General features: G+C 27.8%; 1 protein-coding gene across 1 annotated transcript; it reads right to left on the minus strand.

Annotated features, from left to right (window-relative positions):
• Positions 1–6,815: 6,815 nt before the first annotated feature.
• LOC129980749 (probable glutamate receptor) lies at positions 6,816–14,599 on the minus strand. The gene is made up of 8 exons (XM_056091131.1): positions 14,570–14,599; positions 13,307–13,410; positions 11,920–12,007; positions 10,149–10,304; positions 9,878–10,025; positions 8,596–8,840; positions 7,403–7,689; positions 6,816–7,050 (listed from the first exon to the last, which is right to left on the minus strand). The coding sequence occupies exons 1-8, from the start codon at positions 14,597–14,599 to the stop codon at positions 6,816–6,818; spliced, it is 1,293 nt and encodes a 430-aa protein (XP_055947106.1).
• Positions 14,600–19,533: the final 4,934 nt, after the last annotated feature.

Here is a 19,533-nt window from a genome sequence, read left to right on the forward strand (position 1 = left end):
AGATTGCAATATCTTTCAATAAAGGAATTATTGAGAATGAATCTAATGATTTATGAATGAGTATTGAGTAAAAATTCAAAGTCTTTGAAAGCTGTTAAATTAAAAAAAACGATGAATAATTTATAAAAACTTTTCAAAGACGTAGTCGGCAATTTCCCAGCGAGTATTTCATAAATATTGCAAAAATCTCTTGATGAGCGAATTTTTTAAAATGTAATTTAATTTTTTATTTTTGTAGAGCACTTTCGTTCCATACTGGTAACAGTTCAACGAACCAGAAAAAAAATTAATACTTCTTGATTTTTAATAACTAAATTTTTATTTTATTTTATTTACTTATTTATTATTATACTCAGGATAGTTTTAAAATGAGAAATTAACTATTCATAAAGCCATGAGCATCCTTCAAGTGGTTAAAATGCAGTTTTAGTGTTAAAAAAAACTCAAATTTCCTACATTGTATCACGAGCATAAATTTTCAGTTTTTGTGAAATCATAAAACAAGATAAATTAAAACTGGGAGTAATTAAAATTTAAATTAAATTACCAGCAAATAACTGGCAACAGTTCTAAGATTATTTGCGAAAATTATCATTCTTCCGTGTAGTCGTTTACTGCTACAATAAATTTAGGAATTGTTTTGATATAACCTGTGCTTTTTTAGATTATCACTGATTTTTGCAATTTTTGAGGAAATGAATATGTCAGCTGTAATAAGAAATTTATTACAGCTTTATTAGCAATCTGAATAAATTATTTATCCTCTTTAAAATTTGGAATATGTCATATGTATAGATGTCTGAACAGTCAAAAGACAGAATAAAAGCTGTAGATAAAATAAAAATAACTAAATAATTATAATATATAATCTAAAAAAGCTATTGAGAAGCTGAATGCACTAAACGAATGTTGATTTTAACTTATGGTGTTCAGATAAAATGTATGATAATAGAATTTATAAGAATACACGAAGAAGAGAAAAAAATCTAAGTTGTGAGTCACAAAGAAAATTATGTATAAATAAGCCATTCAGTTTATCCTTTTAGCTATGCTATTAAAGGTTCCGTTCAGGGAAAGATTTGAAATATAGTTTTTTAAACTTCAAAACAGACTCTCTCGTCTGCAGACTATTAAAATAATGGAGGCATATAATAAAATAAGTAAACTTCTTCCGATTATTGGAAGAAAAAAAGTCTAACCTAACTTTTTATATTTCATTTTTTATATATTTATTTTAAGAGGAATAAAGTGTGTTATTTTTGAATTGTATGTTAAAACCTTTGTGAATTATTTCATTTATTCTTCATCAAAAAAGGAATATATGGAATAAAGAATTATACAATGTAATTTCAATATAGTCATCATGTTATTGTAAGGATTTAACTTCAATAATATTAATTGCAATTTTGAGTTTTTTGTTGCTTGTATAAGAAGCAGGTGTTTATTTTTTATCTCCATATTTCCATATTTTATCTCCATATTTTTTTAACGAACAACTAAATACAACGCAATCTCATTTTTGTATTAAGAGGCTGGATTAATCGATGTGGCGCGGAGAACCTTAGTAAATTTTTGATAAAACTAAAAGTTCCCAGATCTTACTTTTTGCGATTTCTTCCTTTAGAATTACATTAAAACCATCATGCATATCTTCATACTGTAAACTGTGTAATGTTTTAGGACATTATTTACTCGAAGGTTTTGGAAAGAAATACAGGATAGATGAGGGTTGCTTAAGACGAAAAAAGCTTTTGTAACTATTCAAATTTTAAAAAATTAAAATTTCCGATTTTTTAATGAGATGTTATTTATTTCTGTTGGTGTAGTTATTTTTAAATATAGTGTGCTAAAACTCAATAATTATTTGGCAGTTACTTTATATTATATTGAAATGCATTTTTTAGTACTTAAAAAGTAAAAATAAGAAAACCTATTGTCTTTATATAAACTGAAACCGGATTAGGCAATATTTTATTAAAGAATAAAATTCATTATGAAATGTGCCGAATATATTTGAAATTTAAAGATGCTGCTAAAATAAAAACTAAATTTTTAATAAATTTTTACTTAAATATTTAAATAATCTCAACGTGCTTCCTGTAAGAAATGGAAGTTTAACTTCTATCTTCTATTTTTTTTTCAGTATTCTGAGATTTAATGAAGGGAAACTGGCAAAAAGGCACATGTTGGAGTCTGTATTGTTCTATGAAATTTGTTCACAAAATGTTCCAAATGTTATCAAGCCTCTTGATTTGACAGACCTTGTTGGAGCATTCACAGTGTTTGGAACAGGAATATGTTTGTCTTTAATTTATTTTGTAATAGAACTTGTAATGAATTTTAGAAAATAAAAAAAAATATTTCCCAATACACAAAAACTTTTTTGAAGTGAAACGTTATTTCTTTTTGTGTTTAGTTTAGTTTAAATATATTACTATTTTAATTTTATATATTTAATATGATATATTTTAAATCAACACTAGAGCTATTTTGGAACGGATCTCGTAATTTTGTACTGCGGTCAGATGACGAAGACGACACCTGAGCTGGCACCCCCTCTGCAAATTTCCTCACCACACCAACGGGAGGAAGCATTATTTCTTGAAACACTTATTTAATAAGTTACAAATTAGAGTTGATAAATAATATCTAGAAAAAAGAGAAATGTTTTAAATTTCCGAATTTCGACTACTTAAAAAAATCCATTTACAAATTTTTTGTGATTGATTGCATTATCATAATGCTAAAAAAATTATATCAGTAAATACTCTAAAATATTATTTTTTATCGTTATCATTTAAAAATAATTGACAAATTTATATAAAAATACTTCAATGAGAGATTTTTACAAAGCGTTTTTAGAGTTAGAATTTATCAATAAAACTTAAGATAATCTTTGGTGAATAACATATCACTCTATGCTAAATAAAACAGAAAATGTTTCCGATAAAATAAACTTTAAATTCGCCAAAAAATTAACAACAAAAATACAAAGTACTTAAAATTTTGCATACGCATTTCTGGAACCATTTAAGAATTGGACACATTTATATAATGAGGAGTATTTTCGACATAATAATTTCAGAAATTACTGATTTCTAGAAACATTTAAAAAAAAAGTTTTTAAGCATTTTTTCTCTAATAAATCCTTGCATTTTTAATAGATCTTTATGCATCGGACTGGAGTTCAGTTTTATTTATCGAACATCGCAATTCCACAAAATGGTAGTTAATTACCCATGAAATATCCTCCCTCCTATCATGTGTTTTTTAAACAAGAGGTAGAATGCATGCTATTAACGATAAAAGCATTCAGACATAGTATTTTTGTTGACTTAGAAAACTTGAATTTCAAAAATATAGCATAATTTTAATAACATTGTGAAAACATATCTAGAAAAACATAATTTTTAATCTCTTTATCTGTTTCTTTTCAAGTGCGATTTCTCTTGGATAAATTGAAAAATTGTTAATACTTTAATATAGAAAAAATATTTATTCTGGTAATATTTATTTCTTTAAAAATATTATTCTTTTTATATTATAATAAATAAAAAATATTTATTATAATATATATTAAGCAACACATGAGCAAAGAGGAAATAAATATTTTTAATTTTCTATTATAAAATCACATTAATTATCTTAGTTATTTGGCTTTATTATCAGGCTATAGAGAAATAATTTTAATAAAAAAGTTGTTGCCTTGTAGTTTATAGTGCAATTATTTTTAAAATAATGAAACAAACTTTCTAAAATATACCTTTTTATCCAGAAAAATAGCTTAAACACTGTACCATCTGTCCAATGAAAGAAATATCAGTTCAATTAAAGAAATTGGCTTCTCAGATGCGGCCACTAATTAATTAAGCTCAATAAACGCATTGATCTTTGTAATATTATAAACTAGATTATTTCCTTTTGTTAAAATTTACTAAGAGCAACATAAAATAATTATGACTTTTTTTAATTCGTATAACAAACTAGGTTTGTCAATTACTAATCACAGGACTTTATAAGCGTTCTTTACTATTTGGACCTAGAGGAGAAGTATGTGAGTCACATTAAAAAGTTGAAAATAGTAAATTTATTAAAAAAAACCCAAACAATTTTAACTGTTTGTTTACTGGTCCAGTGGAGTAAATTTGCCTAGTAATAAATAATTGTTGTAAATTGTTCTAATATATTGAAGACTATACGAAAGACAACAATGACGCTTAATAAACCAAATGAATGAAATTCTATATGTGATGTAATTAATAAATCATTTTAACTCTCTTTTTTAATATATATCTATCTTTACTCATCAGTGCTTTTTTTTCCATTTTTTGAAAATAAAATAATGGATTATTGGTTGTTTTTAATTCTGCATTTAAGCCGGGATAGCCTGGCTGGTAGGCCATTGGATTCGTATCCCTTAGGTTGTGAGTTCGAACTGGTACCGGCCGCAGACTATCCGGATGTGTGGTGGCTGGCGCACGCATAATTCACTCGTGGTGACGATGTCCTCCCTGTCGAGAGTAATACAACTGGGGGTACTGTATCAGAGGTGATCGTTCTCTGATTCAGGTTACTATCTGTGAATGAAATGCATGAATGAAGTGACTAGGGATTGCAATACCGAATACCGGTATTTTGTGCCATTTGTACAATTTTGTAATACCGGTATTCACAAGTTTAAATACCATTTTTTCAATATTTACTAGAAATTTTTAAAATTGTTCCCACAATATGTTCGCGAACATAACAAAATAGTATACGTTTTTGTTTTTATGTCTCCCTAAATGGGCGAAATTAATTAACTAATTAATGGCTTAATTAATTGCTTAAATCTAAATTAGTGAAACATGGATTATCCCTGAAAAAACATATTGTATCCATAACGACTGATGGAGCAACAGTTATGAAAAAAGTTGGAAAGTTGATTGATGCAAATCAGCAATTGTGCTATGCCCATGGAATTCAATTAGGAGTAATAGATGTATTATACCAAAAAAATAAAAAACAGAAGAATCCAAATACTGTGGATATAGAAACTTCGGATTCCAATTTTGAAGAGAGTAAGAGTGAGAGTGATATTGACAATGAAGATAATGACGATGTAATTGTTGAAGAAGATATTTGTAGTGAGGATGAAATATTAATCCATCAAGAATTGCATTCTATAATTTATAAAGTTCCAAAAATTGTTAAGATATTTAAACATTCCCCTATAAAAAATGATATATTACTAAAATATATACTAACTGAAAATAAAACAGAATATATGTTAATATTAGATTCTAAAACACGTTGGAACAGTTTACTCCTAATGATGGAACGATTTGTGAAACTGAGAAATCCAATTCAAAAAGCAATAATCGAATTAAACCTGTAAATTAATTTTTCAGATAGTGAATTCAACTTAATATCCAGAACTATATCAACTCTGCTTCCAATAAAACTGACTATTGAGGCATTATGTTGGAGAGATTCTAATTTATTAACAGCTAATGCAACAATAAATTTCATATTGCAGTCACTGAAAGAACAGCACACTTCACTATCTGAAGAATTATATATTACATTGAAAAATCGCACAGAAGAAAGGCATACCGAAATAGAAAATGTCTTACGGTATTTACATAATTATATTGATTTTAAAAATAGGAAATGAAAAAGAAGAACAGAAAATAACCAACTGAAATCTGATTAAGTTTAGAGTAAATTTTCTTAAAATTTTTTACCCACTAACCTATTCATATTCAGATGAATTCGGTTCAGTTATCGAAGATTATGATGCACTAATGTCGATAGTGAAAAGGAATTGTCTCTTGAACAAAAATTAGAATGGGCGATAAATAAAAAAAAAATTCAACGAACCAAAATACAATACAGAAATTAGTTATATCCAAAACCATCCGAGGAGAAATCGATTAATTTTAAGATGAGGGATTTAGATGTAAATACTTGAAAAAAGTATATCGCGCATTCCTAACAGTACCACCAACTTGAGTAGATACCGAAAGAGCGTTTTCGACAGCTGGTCATTTTTTCACAAAATTATTTTTCAGGCTTAATGACAGCACAATTGATGCATTATGTTTTTTAAGATCACATTTCAAAAATTTGTAATAGTACCACAGACTGATTAGTGATATTTGCACTTTTTTTGTGATTTAAATAAATAAAATGTTCCTTTACTTTTTTGTAATTATTTATATACTGTTATAATTTATAAGTTACAAATTATTTTTTGTGATATTTACTCTCTCTAATAAAACTGGCAAATAAAACAAAGAAATATCTGTGTTTTCTTTCTTTTTTTAAAATTTCTAATACCGGTATTAATACCGGTATCCCGGTATTAAGATCTAAAAAATGCCGAATACCGGTATTGAACTTTTGGTCCAGTATTGCAATCCCTAGTTGTGACGTATAAAGTAGCTAAGTCGCACACTTGGCCCTAGTTGGCGCTACTGAAAAAAACAAGAGACGCTCACTCAGCTTAAATCACTGACAGGTAACTGCCGTCGGGTTTATAAAGTGTCATAAGTAACAACACGATATTATTTATCATATTTGTAGTGGCTCATTCAATTAGTAACATGCCAACTGAATTTTGAATAGATGTAAAATTTCATAGAAGTCCATAGTTCTATGTGTAGATATAAAATACAACATTTCGAATAATTAAATATATGCTTAGTAATTTACTGCAATTATAATTCATTGACTGTTGAATTGTGTTTTTATATATGATCTTTATTTTTTTCCAAAGCAAATTGTTACAAAACATCTTCGAAATTGAAAGATGCTAAATAGACATTCATTTCTTAAACGCTTTTCACGTTTCCTTGCCAGTTCTTTTTAAATTCGTAAAAATTTTCCAGAGCAAAGAGAATGCATGCGAGGCCGTTTCCTATGCCGAATATAATGAAAGCACCAATCAGGTCGCTGAGGTGCAAAGGGTCCACTACAGTTGTGCTTTCACCTGTGCAAATGTCGTAATAGAGAGAGGAAGTGATCATTCGACGGTGGTGTAGACTGCCCTCCGTGAATCTCCGTACACTGCAAGAAAGAAAATAATAAATTCAATAAGAACCTTTTTAAAAACATTCATTTTACGAAGCATTATAGAGAAAATATTGCAACTGTCAAAACATTCGAACTCGATATTTTGACAAATTTCGAATTTTGAGTTGAAGATATGTTGCTATATTTTGATACATCCGTTGCTTGTTATGATCCTGTATAATAGCCAAAATAAGTTTAACTTGCTCAAAAAAATAAGCCGTTATTTAAACTGAAAAATAAAAACTTCAATGATCTGAAAGTTTTAAAACATAAAAAAAAGAAAATAAGTTTATCTTTATAAAATCTCAAATAATAAGTGAACCTTATTAAAATGACGTTTACTTACCCTTTATTGAAATTTTTGAAAATGCTTCGATTGCGCAGTTCTTTTCTGAAAGCGAAGGACATATAAGAAGCTCCAAATTCCGTGTTGGTCATTCTGAGTCCACATTTTCCGGTCTTTAAGAAACGCTCTCCGATGACGTTCTTCAACCACCACGGATCAGCAACAAAAATGATTTTTCCTTCTTCTATCAAATCCAGCCAGTAAGGGATGTCCCCCTTACTCGGTGGCCCCACCATATTGTGCTCCATTCGATGCCACAGTGATTCGTAACTTGTGTTTACCAATCTCTGCAAGAAATATTCATGGCGCATTAAAAATCCATTGGTAAGCGAAAAATCCTTAGGGATAATTGTGTAAAGTTTCAAAAAATAGTACTCTCTATTAGCTCAAAGTGCCTAACAATATTATTCAAATATGTTCATGATATTATGCGATATACAGAATATCGAACAACATCAATGAGATATCAAGCAGTAAAAGTGTTAAAGGAAGTTGTAAAGTTGTGTTAAGCATTGATAAATCGGTACGCTAAAATACAATCGTTGTATTAACAACGTGAGTTATTTTAATGTGGAGTGTTTAGGTACATTCCTTATATGCCTATATAAAGGAAATTGTTTTTGGGTTTTACCAATTTACTATTATTTATTGTTAGCATTTTGAAAGTTTTCCATTTAGTATTATTGAGTTATTCAGTGTATAAAGACCTCAATCATGGAACGTTCCAAATTGCATTTTCGACATTCGTTGCTTTTTTTTTTGTTTGGTTTGATGAAATCTGCAGCCAAAGCCCAATAGACATTTTTAGAAACTTTTGGCGATGCTTCTTCGTCATATCCCAACTGTCGGTTTTGGTGTCAACAATTTAAGTGTTGTGATTTCGATGTCAATGACAAAAAACGACCTGGAGGGCCAAAACAATTCGAAGACAATCCATTGCAAGACTTATTGGACGAAAATGGGAAAAGGTTGTAGCAAATGATGGAAATTATTTTGATTTCCATCATTTATATATATATATATATAAATGTGAAGTTTTAAATATTTTGCAGAAGAGCTATTAAGACCAAATTATTTAAATGGAAATTTAAGGAACCATTAATGCTGACGAACCAACTGATAGCTAAATGAGGCTAGTAATACAATAAAACATTTTCATTTCCAAATAAATAATAAGACAGCCAGCACTTTACTTTGAAAAAAGCCATGGGATATGAATTCTTGAAGGTACTAATTCCCAGTTTACTTTCCTTCAATAATTCTTCTATGTTCGAAACTCGGGGTTTCAGTCTATCCGCGGCAAAAGCTGAGACGATGGCCCCTTGATACGTGTACATGATAACCAGGCAGGCAGCAGTAAACCATAGGCTTTGAAGAAGTCGGAAACTGGGAGACGAACACACATGCTTTATGAACCATCTCTTATCGTCGCCAAAGTCTGTAAGGAGAAAGATCAAGATGAAACTTACAATTTAAAGTTTGACAAGATAATGGGTTTTGATTTGTTACTATATGTTTAACTATTTGAGGTATTAAAAAGGTATATATACTTTCATATATACCCTAGCTTTCACGGCACTGTAATTAAACTTTTTTATTTATCGTGTAAATTATACATATATTAAAAAATTTCGCCACAAATAAATTGGTGGTGAAATGTGCCATCAAATTTTTTATCTTTAAGATAGTGTAGAAACTGCTTTTGTGCTGTAATATTCTAGGAAATAATGGTGAGAGGAAGTCAAAATTTCGATTCATTTTTAATTTATCATAACCTTCACGACACAAAAAAATATAACTTCGAGGTGCATATTTCCATTTACTAATATGCTAAATGTATATATATATATATATATATATATATATATATATATATATATATATATATATATATATATATATATATATATTAGAGAGTTATAGAGGTCAGACATTCGAACAAAACCGTGCCATCACACACACACAGAGATTGCCCTCGTTAATCATTAGAGATTTATGGTCGTTCATAATTCTGTATGCATTGTCTAGACGGAATTCCCGTTAATGTGCATGTACGTGTGCTGGTCTCACACAAAAGTGCTTACTCATCATAGAATGAGTAATCTTAAATCACTCCTTCTAGGATCATGAGTCAATTTATTGGGACAGTTGAAATATTTTTTTGTGATTCAATAAGAAATGTTCTTTAGTATACTGAAAAATTATAATGCAATTATCAATAGTTATTCGAAAAGGCAAATAAGTTTTCAAACAAATTTTTGGAAGATAAATTGATTTCTATATCATTTATAAATTCAGTTTTTTTTAATTTTAAAAATGATTGCACTTTTATCAGGTTGTATCGTAAAGATCATAGAATCGGAACACTGTAAATGAGGGGAAACTATTCCCAGACTCGAAATGCCGTATTTGAAACGTTTGTTGCTTTTAATGTTTTCCTTCTGAATTAATATTATGATATTAATTATGACTTACCTTTTCCAATTAAACCTAATTGAAAGGCCCATAAATATTTTGAAAATGTTGCTAGTATTCCTCGTTTTCCAGGAAATGGCAAAACTTGGTAGATCAAAGTGGCTGTCACAGAAACTACAACTGTCGACAGGAGAATAGAGAGCCAAAGCTTTCGAAGAAAATGTTAATCATTAAAAATGGTGCATTCAAGCAAAAATATTGTTTAACGGCAAGAGATATAAAATCTAAATTAAAATTATGAATATTGACGAAGAAATTTAAAACATCTTACCGGTACTGAGAAAAGAGCCAAAATGAGAAAAGGGTCTTTGTTGCTGGATACTAATCCTGATATTAAGGTGAGCGGAGAGTATGCCACAGGCACACTAAATTCCATTGCACTAGCTCTGGCTTCATCTATGTAATAAGGTCCCGATATATCCGATTCCTGAAATAAAAATTCGTTGGTTAATTTTATAATTTCATACATTTGTAAAAGTAAGTTATGTTACGATTGGCTATTAAAAGGGTAATCTATAAAATGCTCCAAAATACATTGAGTGTATATACTTCGAATAATTAATTATTGCATGAGGAATTACATTAAAATTTCATCCAGAAGTAGCATCAGAAGTTTAATGGTTTAAATGAATTAATGCAACATCTTTTCATTTCTTACAATTTCAGACTGTAAAGATGGAATTTTGTAAATTTTTTTCATTCGTTTCTTCGTGTGCTAGTTTCCAAACTGTATCTACAAATGAGTTATCAATAAAAATACATTAATTTAATAATTTCCAATTTAATCATTAATCATTTTAATTAAATTAAATTTTAGCTATACGAGAGTAGCTTTTGGTAGTAAATATTTTTTTAAACTATGCCAAAGCTTTATAATATTTATAATTATAAAATGCAAATTAAAAAATAGAAAATAATTGAAATAAAAATATTACGTTATTAATAATGTGTTTTTAACTCTTCGATTTAACATGTTAGAATAATACAACATTCTGAAGATAATCGCATGTTCAAAATTCATCTTTGATAGTTTTATGAAAATAGAATAACATGATAGTAATTCTTTAATTGATATAGTAATAATAGCAAAATATGTAAAATTAAACACATTGTTTCGTATTGTAAATAATGTATCATTCTTTTTCTCTCTTAAACGAATCATTTTTCATTTTTATATCTCAATTATAAAAAGAGTGCAAACGATAATTAAAAAGTGAAAACGTATTCTGCAAGAACCTCAGATAATTCAGTTAAGATTTGTTTTATTGGAAGTGATGTTATTTGGATTGAAAATATTGTGTTTTAAAAAGTAAGATTAAATAGTTATTATTTTTATAATTTTTATACGTTGTTTTGTATTCTCTTCATCAGGAAATATATTTGATCAGTTGAAAAAATTTAAACAATCAAAGGGTTCAAAAAATCTGTTATTGGTTGCTATTCTATTTTAGACTAATTAAAAAACGTCGGTCAAATATATGGCAATTTAAACATGCAATTCAATTCTTTTATAAAAAAAATTCCGAAGGGATTTTCCAGTTTCAGATATTTTACTTACGATAGGCAAAATAGCAGTTTTATTTTTAGTATAAAAACAGCCTTTGATTTGTTATTATTTAGATTACTCCGTTAAAACTTTTCAGTACTGAAAAATTGAACTGCTTTGAGTCCACAAGTAAATAATGTAGATTCTAGTTAATATGTGGAACTTGGCAATAATTCAGCGTCACAGAGAGTTTCTGCTTTTAAATATCTATTGCAATTCACACAAAGGATATCAAAAATTCCTTTTTAAATTTATTTACCTACAATCTGTACACGTGTGCCTTTAAATATCTGACTATTCTAATTTTATTTTAATTGGCATGTAATTAAGAGAAATTTCCAAGGGATAAAAATATTAAAGTCATTCGTGGCATATAATTACATGTTGTAACTGTCAACAGTTTATCAGCATATTTCAAAAAATATAATTTTTTTCAACTTTCACTGATTTAAAATCTAAATTCACTTGCGATGATAATGAATTAAAATATACTAACATTATTCACCATAGATCCAATCATTCCGGTCCACGTCCCATTCACTTTAGCGCCATAGATATTGTCAGTCTGATAGGTTGATTCGTAACTGAAAATGCAGTACATCAATAACTTGCAGGTATGAAAATACACACCAAAAACTTAAAAGTTTATTTTTAGAATTTTTTCTTTTAATTAATCTTATTTTTCAAAAGTATAATGTGGCCCAAAAATCATTGAAAATTTTTAAAAGTAGATCAAGTATTACTGAAATAAATACTTTGCAATCGAACGTGGCATCAGAAACACAAAAGGGTATTATTAGAGGAAGCCTCTTTATGAGTAAAAAAAAAGGATTAACTTGGAAAAGTTTTATATGCAAGTTCAATGGAATAAAAATTTAAAATACCACAACAATATAGCTACAGAAACAATAACATCAAATCGTCTGCAGCATCGCAGATACAATGGCATCAGCAACTCTTTCTAGCATTCTTAACTATTTTCGTCTAAAGCTATGCATGCATTGATTCCTTTTTATTAAAGTAATTGTACTGTTACATAATTGTAAATTTGTATTCCATTAAACTTGTAATGTACAATTTATCCGGTTAATTCATTTCTTTTACTTAATTCATTAACAAAAATCATCCTCTTCCGTCATCCTTTTGTATTTCCGATGTTCCGTCCAGAAAAAATTCTTAATACTGTAAACTTGACTTATTCGTATATTTTGGGATAAGAATATCCTTTCTGGATATTCTATACAGCAGACATCAATTTTTCAGTCACAAATTTTAAGATTTATTAAAGCTCAAAATATATTTTTTCTGAATAATTAATTGTCAATTGGAAAACAAAAATTAATTGTAGACACCTTTTCAATTTCTTACTATTTTACTATTTCCAAGATATATTGCCTAACATTAAAATAGATTTAATAATTTTGAAATACGGTTAACTAAAGATTGCAGGTCTTGAACTATTACCACTCTTCAAAACGAGCCTTCTCTGCAAAAATACTCTTACACTTTAAAAGAATAAAGGTATCTGATTATATAAAACATAAAGTAAGCAATACTTGAAAAAAAAATCATGTTTCTAGGAGTCTCCTTTAAAACAATAGTTTCAAGGACATAAAAATCATCTTATTTTTACAATTATTATAAATAAAAATGAAGTTAGAAGTTGCCAAATTTAAATTTCTGGAAAAATTTAAAATGGGTAGTTATCTACATGAGATAATGTCATCTATGCAATTATAATATTTAAATATATTGGAAACATATAAAATTATCTCAGTGAATCGCATGCAGGAAGTATGATCAGAAAAAAGAAAAAAAATTAAAATATAAGTGTTTGAAAAGTATCTTGCTAAAGAGAAATACTAATTCTTTTCCAAACAGACTCGAAGGTCATGAAAATCTTCATTGCTTCATAGACATCTTTAGCTATTCCACCGAGTTCAACCGTGCCATTTTCTTTCACAATTGGGTCCACAAACGGAATCCACTGTAAAGAAAAGATATTTTTTAAATCTCATGAGAAGAAACCTGTTTAGAAATGTTTAATAATACTGTTAACATAAATCCATATTCAGTTTAAAAGCTAAACTTTACACCATTATGTTTATTTTACTATACATTTCCCAAATCGTCTGCTATATGCGTTCAATTATATCACAGGAAAGAAAGAAGTTTTAAAAATGGTTGTACTTTATATCACAACAACTTAGTATTTAATATTTCACCACTTCTTAGTTTTGAAGTTAAACCTAAATTACAAGGGCGATAAAATTTCAAAAAGAAAAATATTAAAAGTATTGCCTTACATTGAAACTTACTAAACGTGGAAAAATAAGCCGAATCTTAACAATGGGGGAAAGTCAGTATTAAATAGTAGTAGTAACAATAAAAACTATTTTAATTTTCTTCGCAACAGTAATATGTATTGTTGCAAAAAAAGCTTATAAATATTTTTTTAAATAATTAATAACAGACAAAGAAATGTACAGTAATAAAATGAGAATAATTAAAAAAAATATTTTTTCATTATTAAGATGATTATGACTAGTTTTTGGTGCTGTAATATTTTCATCAGCTATTAGGAAAAACTTTAAAATTTCGTTTAATTTTTAATTAATTAAAATTTCAAAACAATAGTTCCAAGGTGCACATTCCCACTCTCTGAAACATATCTGTGCCAAATATAGCTTTGGATCAAACGATTTGTTCTGTACAACCTAACACATACACACATATTCACCTTTATTTTTGATTATGATTTATAATAAAGATATCTGCATGAATATGTATTTGTTTGTTGGCACTCAACAGCCCAAGCAATTTGTCCGAGAGATGAAAATTTCGCATTACTGAGCTTTATAACATGGGAATATGCATCTAGGAATGATTTAAAAAATTTAATTAATTAAAAACTAAGCGAAGTTTTAGAGTTTTCCACCATTATGTAGCCACATATCTTAAATGAATCTATAGCATAGCTCCTTTACACGAAATGGAAGGTACCTAACTGGAGATTTAAAAAAGCAAAATAATAAAGGGATTAAGAGTAGTTAATAAAATATTTTTAAACTTTATTTTATGAGGATTTTGAGATGTTTTAGATTCGATTGTAAGAATAATGTTTAATTTTTGAAGGAAAAACTCACCGGAGCGTATCTTACGCGGTATACTGGCATTTTTGAAACGCCTGTTGAATAGTTATGTGAAACTAGAAAATGAACAAGCGTTAGAGATATGTAAAATGAATGCTATAACTTGATTTAGCTATTATTTATCTCATATTGCCAATCCTATGAACAAAATAAATATAAATAAAATGTATTTATGTGTATCCCCCTCATCTAAATATCACGATCTTTTAGGTTTCACAAAAGTAATCGCGATATCATGTTACTAGATGCATTAAATGACAATTTTATTACTGTTTAATTTATTTGGATTTGGATAGAGCAAATCTTCATCTATTGCGAAGTCAGTTATTTCCATCGCATTCTAAAATGACAGGCCTTGTATGGAATATAATGTGATTTCTTTATTTGTTCTATGATCAGAAAAAATAAATTGTTTATTTTGGTATTCCTCTAGCAATCTAGGAATAAGTTATCGAATTATTATATGGAAAATTGATCGATAAGAAGCAACTATTTAACAATAAAATAAACACAATAAAGAAAAATAAAACAGAAGAGATTTCCTTCAGCCTTTCAGCATAACATTTATAAAAATTTCTTTGTTTTTATTAATAAGCAAGCAACTTTGTAACACTTTCATTTGTTCAGAAAACATAGTTAATAAAGATGTGATATTAAACAGTATTTTGAACTTTAAAGAAAAAGTAATTTCGGTATGAGATAAATAAAACTTTGCTTTGTCTATCAAAAAAAGTTGTTTTGTATAAAAATGATTGACTCACGCATATGAATTGAGTGCGTGCGTATCTCGAACAAAGGGCACTTTCCTCGATTGCAGTGCGACTTTTACATCCTCTAATTCTTCTTGATTTTGGTTTGTTTGGAAATTACTGTACATCATGCCACTGAACATCTGTTTGTGTTTGTCCGGACAAGCAGGTGGTTCGGCAAATAGTCTTTTATTGGAATCCGATTAACATGCACAGTGAGTGCTTTCTGTTTGCTGTGGATGGAACATGATGAAAAATTGATATTGACATCAATAAGCTAAATCAAACAGAAGAAATGATTCATAAAGAAATCAATAAAGTTAAAACGCCTTTCGAATTGTTTCGGAATTTTGTTTTAAAACTATTCTTTAAATATCCATTTTATATTTTGATATTGTAATGCCTGATTTATTAAGTTACTAGTTTTCTCGCTCGCTCAATTTGTTGGTTTCAATAATTCTACTATATCAATAAAATTTTAATTGTAAGAATCGTCTATATTTTTATTATTATTGTATTTTATATTAATAATTTGGAAGTAAGAATCGTCTATATATTTGTTATTATTGTATTTTATATTAATAATTTGGAATTAAAGCTATTCATTGTAGTAGTTCCCAGTTGTACTTTCTGAACATAATAAATTGTTACTTTTAAAAGATGATAAATAAAATTAAAGATTGCTTCAAGTGAAATCAAGTAAGAAGTTTAAAGATTGTAAATCTTTAAATCTTTTTCAAAATGATGAAACACAAAAAAGAAATTCCATTATATCCAAAATCAAATAGTAAAGATAGATAATCTCCACTTCATCAATTCAGACTTTAGAACTTGTTTGGTAAATTACATTGAATTTGACAGACTTGTAAATGTATGCATTATTCCGCAATCACATCTCAGCAATCATTTTTTGTCACATTATGGAAACAATTTAAATTATATTTTAATTCAAGTAAATATAACATGAAAATAAAAATGGTATTATTTGAGTAAAAAAATATAATAATCATTATAACTTTAACCAGTATTACCCGCATTTTAAAAAATAATAAATTGCAATCAAAAATATTTATTTGGACAAAAAAAATATTTAAATATGTTTTTTAATTTAATGCTTCCTTTCCTTTTGAATTCTATGTGAAGTATTTTCAATGAATTTGTTGAATGATTGGCTCTGCATACAATATAAGTCAAGATTAAAGCTTTGATAAATCCATCAAAAAAAAACCTACATGGTACTAAGTATAATATCAATTGAGAAATTATTTACAGCCTTTTAAAATTAGTAAAAAAATGTTTTATGTACAAAATGGCGTTAAAAATAAATGGGATATTTGAATTTTCCTTGAAGCTAATGCATTAAGAACATTTTTTAAAAAAGAAAGCTATTCAGTAGTGAACCGCTAAATGTCCGATGGTCATTTTATGACCCTTTGATTATTCTTCCTTCCTTCAAGAGAAATGTAAAGCAGTTCTTTTGAACAATTTTGACCGTAGACCAAGGATAATTAAAAAAAAAAACTGTATATATCCTATTCAATATTGTAAAACGTAAACTGAATATCGTTGAATAGATAATTGTTCAAAACAACATAAAAATTATTTTTGTGAGATAATTCCTTCAGAAGTTGAATAAATAATCAAAATTTGGCTTGTTTTTTAAATAATTAAAATTTGTAAAAATGGAATAATGAAATCCAGATGTACATTCTGATCTTCCTTAATATTTATGTGTCAAATTTAATAGATCGATGTGAAGTGGTCTATCCTGTAGATCGCAAACAGAGAGACTCAAAGATTTTTGTCTTTAGTATTATTTGAGTAATAGAAAAAAAATCTGTTGCTGTTTCTTATGGCGCTGGTCCTGGACAAGCCCGCTGCTACGAAGACAGCGATTTTAAGCCTGTGTGTGTGGGGGGGGGCATCACATGTTTTTATAGTAGCGCCAACTAGGGCCAAGAGTACGACACACATCACTCATTCGTTTGCACAACCCCTTTTTACAGGAGGGAACATTCACACATCTCACAGATAGAACAGCGGAAGAGCAACCATTTCACAAACCGGGACTCGAATCCAAGACCCCCAGATCACGGGGAAGACGCGCTATCCCTATGCCAGGACGCCGGCAGAAAAAAAGCCTATCTCTGTGGATGTTATTTTTTATTTTAATCATGATTTCATATGGAAAAATTAAATATAAAATCAAATTTTTAATGGATTTACTTTCTAACCGTTTATATTTTAAGTTAGTATTTATTAAAAATTATATAATCTTCTAAATTAATTTTAAGCAATAAGTTTAATTTTATTTTTTAATTTAACGGAAGCGCAAAAGAGATTTTTTTTTTTTTAAATTTGATCTTGAAAATTTGGTGATTGATTTTGAAAACCTCCGATGAATATTATTAGCTTTAAATTCACACGGTCTATTTAACAGTCTAAGTGCGGTTGGCGTTTAATTTAAACAGTCTATTTTATGAAAAAAGCAATCTAAAATGTGTTAAAAGCAATTTGAAATGATTTTTAAAATAAAATTAAGCAAGTCATTTAAATTTCCAGTCATATTAGTCTTTTGTAAAATTCAGTAATAAACAATTTTGTTTACTCTTATCAAATATTCAAAAATAAGATTTTAATCCACAAAATAGGATCCCGCATGTTTGTATTGATACACCACTTCATATTTTATAAAATCTTCATAAACTCTTGATTTAATTTTACGCGTTATATTCTTACACAGTCGTTTGAAAACAGTTATTTTAAACAAGTGTTCAAATCAAAACAGCTATTTTGAATCCCAAGGAGAAATAATTTTTTATATATATTTCAGAATGTAGTGTTCAGTGTTTATCTACTAAATACTACAATCTGAATAAAATGCGTTTACGACATCATTACCAATGTTTTCCTTTTTTTAAATATTATTAATTATATTTCAAAATTAGAAACAATCGTTAAAATATATATGAAAATGTTGTCAGAAATTGCACACAGATGTAGATGTTTATCTGTGATGAATTTGTAACTCATTATTTGTTTGAGATTGGCATTTGATGTTATTTCTTTGCTCCATACGAAATAAACGGAGCGCTGTAGGTGTAACCATCTAAAAAAATCATCTTGAGGAACAGAATCTAAAATTTATGTTGATTTTCAAATAAAATATCAAAGTTTATTATTTCATTATTGTCAAATGTGGTCAATATGCTGTTTATAGGTAAGGAGCAGTCAATTCTTTTTTTTTCTTCTTATCGTAGAAAAGCATTCAAGTAAGAATTTTGATAATAATTCGATAAGATTAAATTCACTGGATTTCATTCATTTATAAAAATGTTTTTAAATGCAATCGATTACTATATGAAATCATCCCTGCAATTGATTGAATTAATTTAACTAAACATTTCATTTGATAATCATTCATGCTAAAAACTAAAATATTGAGTGGAATTTCTTACATCACAATGCATGTAGAACTTTCATATTTGTAACCTTATATATTTGAAAGTGCAACTAAAAAAGCTGAAGATTAAAAAAATAGACCATTCAAATAAAAATAAAATTTTTAAAGCAGTGTGAAAACTAGAAACTCATTTTAGCTTTAACGGAATGATGTTTTTTTTTCCTTATCAAACAAATACGAAGAGAAAGTGGAAGAAAATAGGCTGTTTATTGAAGGTGTTTCTCCAGCATTTGATATCGTTCAATTAATCCTAATTAAGCAACCTAAATTAAACCTAAAGGAATAAAACATATTTTAATAAAATAAATAAGTGAAAATTTTGTTTGCAATACTTTTGCATCTTAATATACATTTTTTTGTTTTAATTAAAAATTCAGATATGTTAGAAGATAATATTGAAAATTAAACATAATATGTATCTTAAAAAATAATATTCAACAATAGATTGAAAGAAAAGATTTTTGTATGAATTTACCAAAATTCTTAAGCTGGAATAAAGAACGAAGCTTTGTTATTTCGTTTTTTATCAGCTTGATAAAAATCAACGCGCGCACCAAATTTTGTGACATTATGTGACCACAATTATTCAAATCCATTTGATCATTTAGTTTAGGTAAAGATGAAAATAATCAGCCAAGCTAATTGAATAAGCAATTAAAATTTTATTATTTTCAAACATCCAGTTAAATGCTGTAGAAAAGTACAATTCTTTTTAATCTTAAATTGTTATTCTATTACTTCTAACC

This window comes from Argiope bruennichi, chromosome 8, assembly GCF_947563725.1.
Source record: "Argiope bruennichi chromosome 8, qqArgBrue1.1, whole genome shotgun sequence".
NCBI lineage: Eukaryota > Metazoa > Arthropoda > Arachnida > Araneae > Araneidae > Argiope > Argiope bruennichi.

Bases quoted from the DNA above. Each gene is read 5' to 3' on its own strand.
- LOC129980749 (XM_056091131.1), bottom strand. From the start codon at position 14,599: ATGCCAGTATACCGCGTAAGATACGCTCCG. The intron at 13,411-14,569 runs GTGAGTTTTTCC...TTTTCTTTACAG, and splicing joins ACCGCGTAAGATACGCTCCG to TGGATTCCGTTTGTGGACCC. The intron at 10,026-10,148 runs GTAAGATGTTTT...TTTCTTCGAAAG, and splicing joins TGGCTCTTTTCTCAGTACCG to CTTTGGCTCTCTATTCTCCT.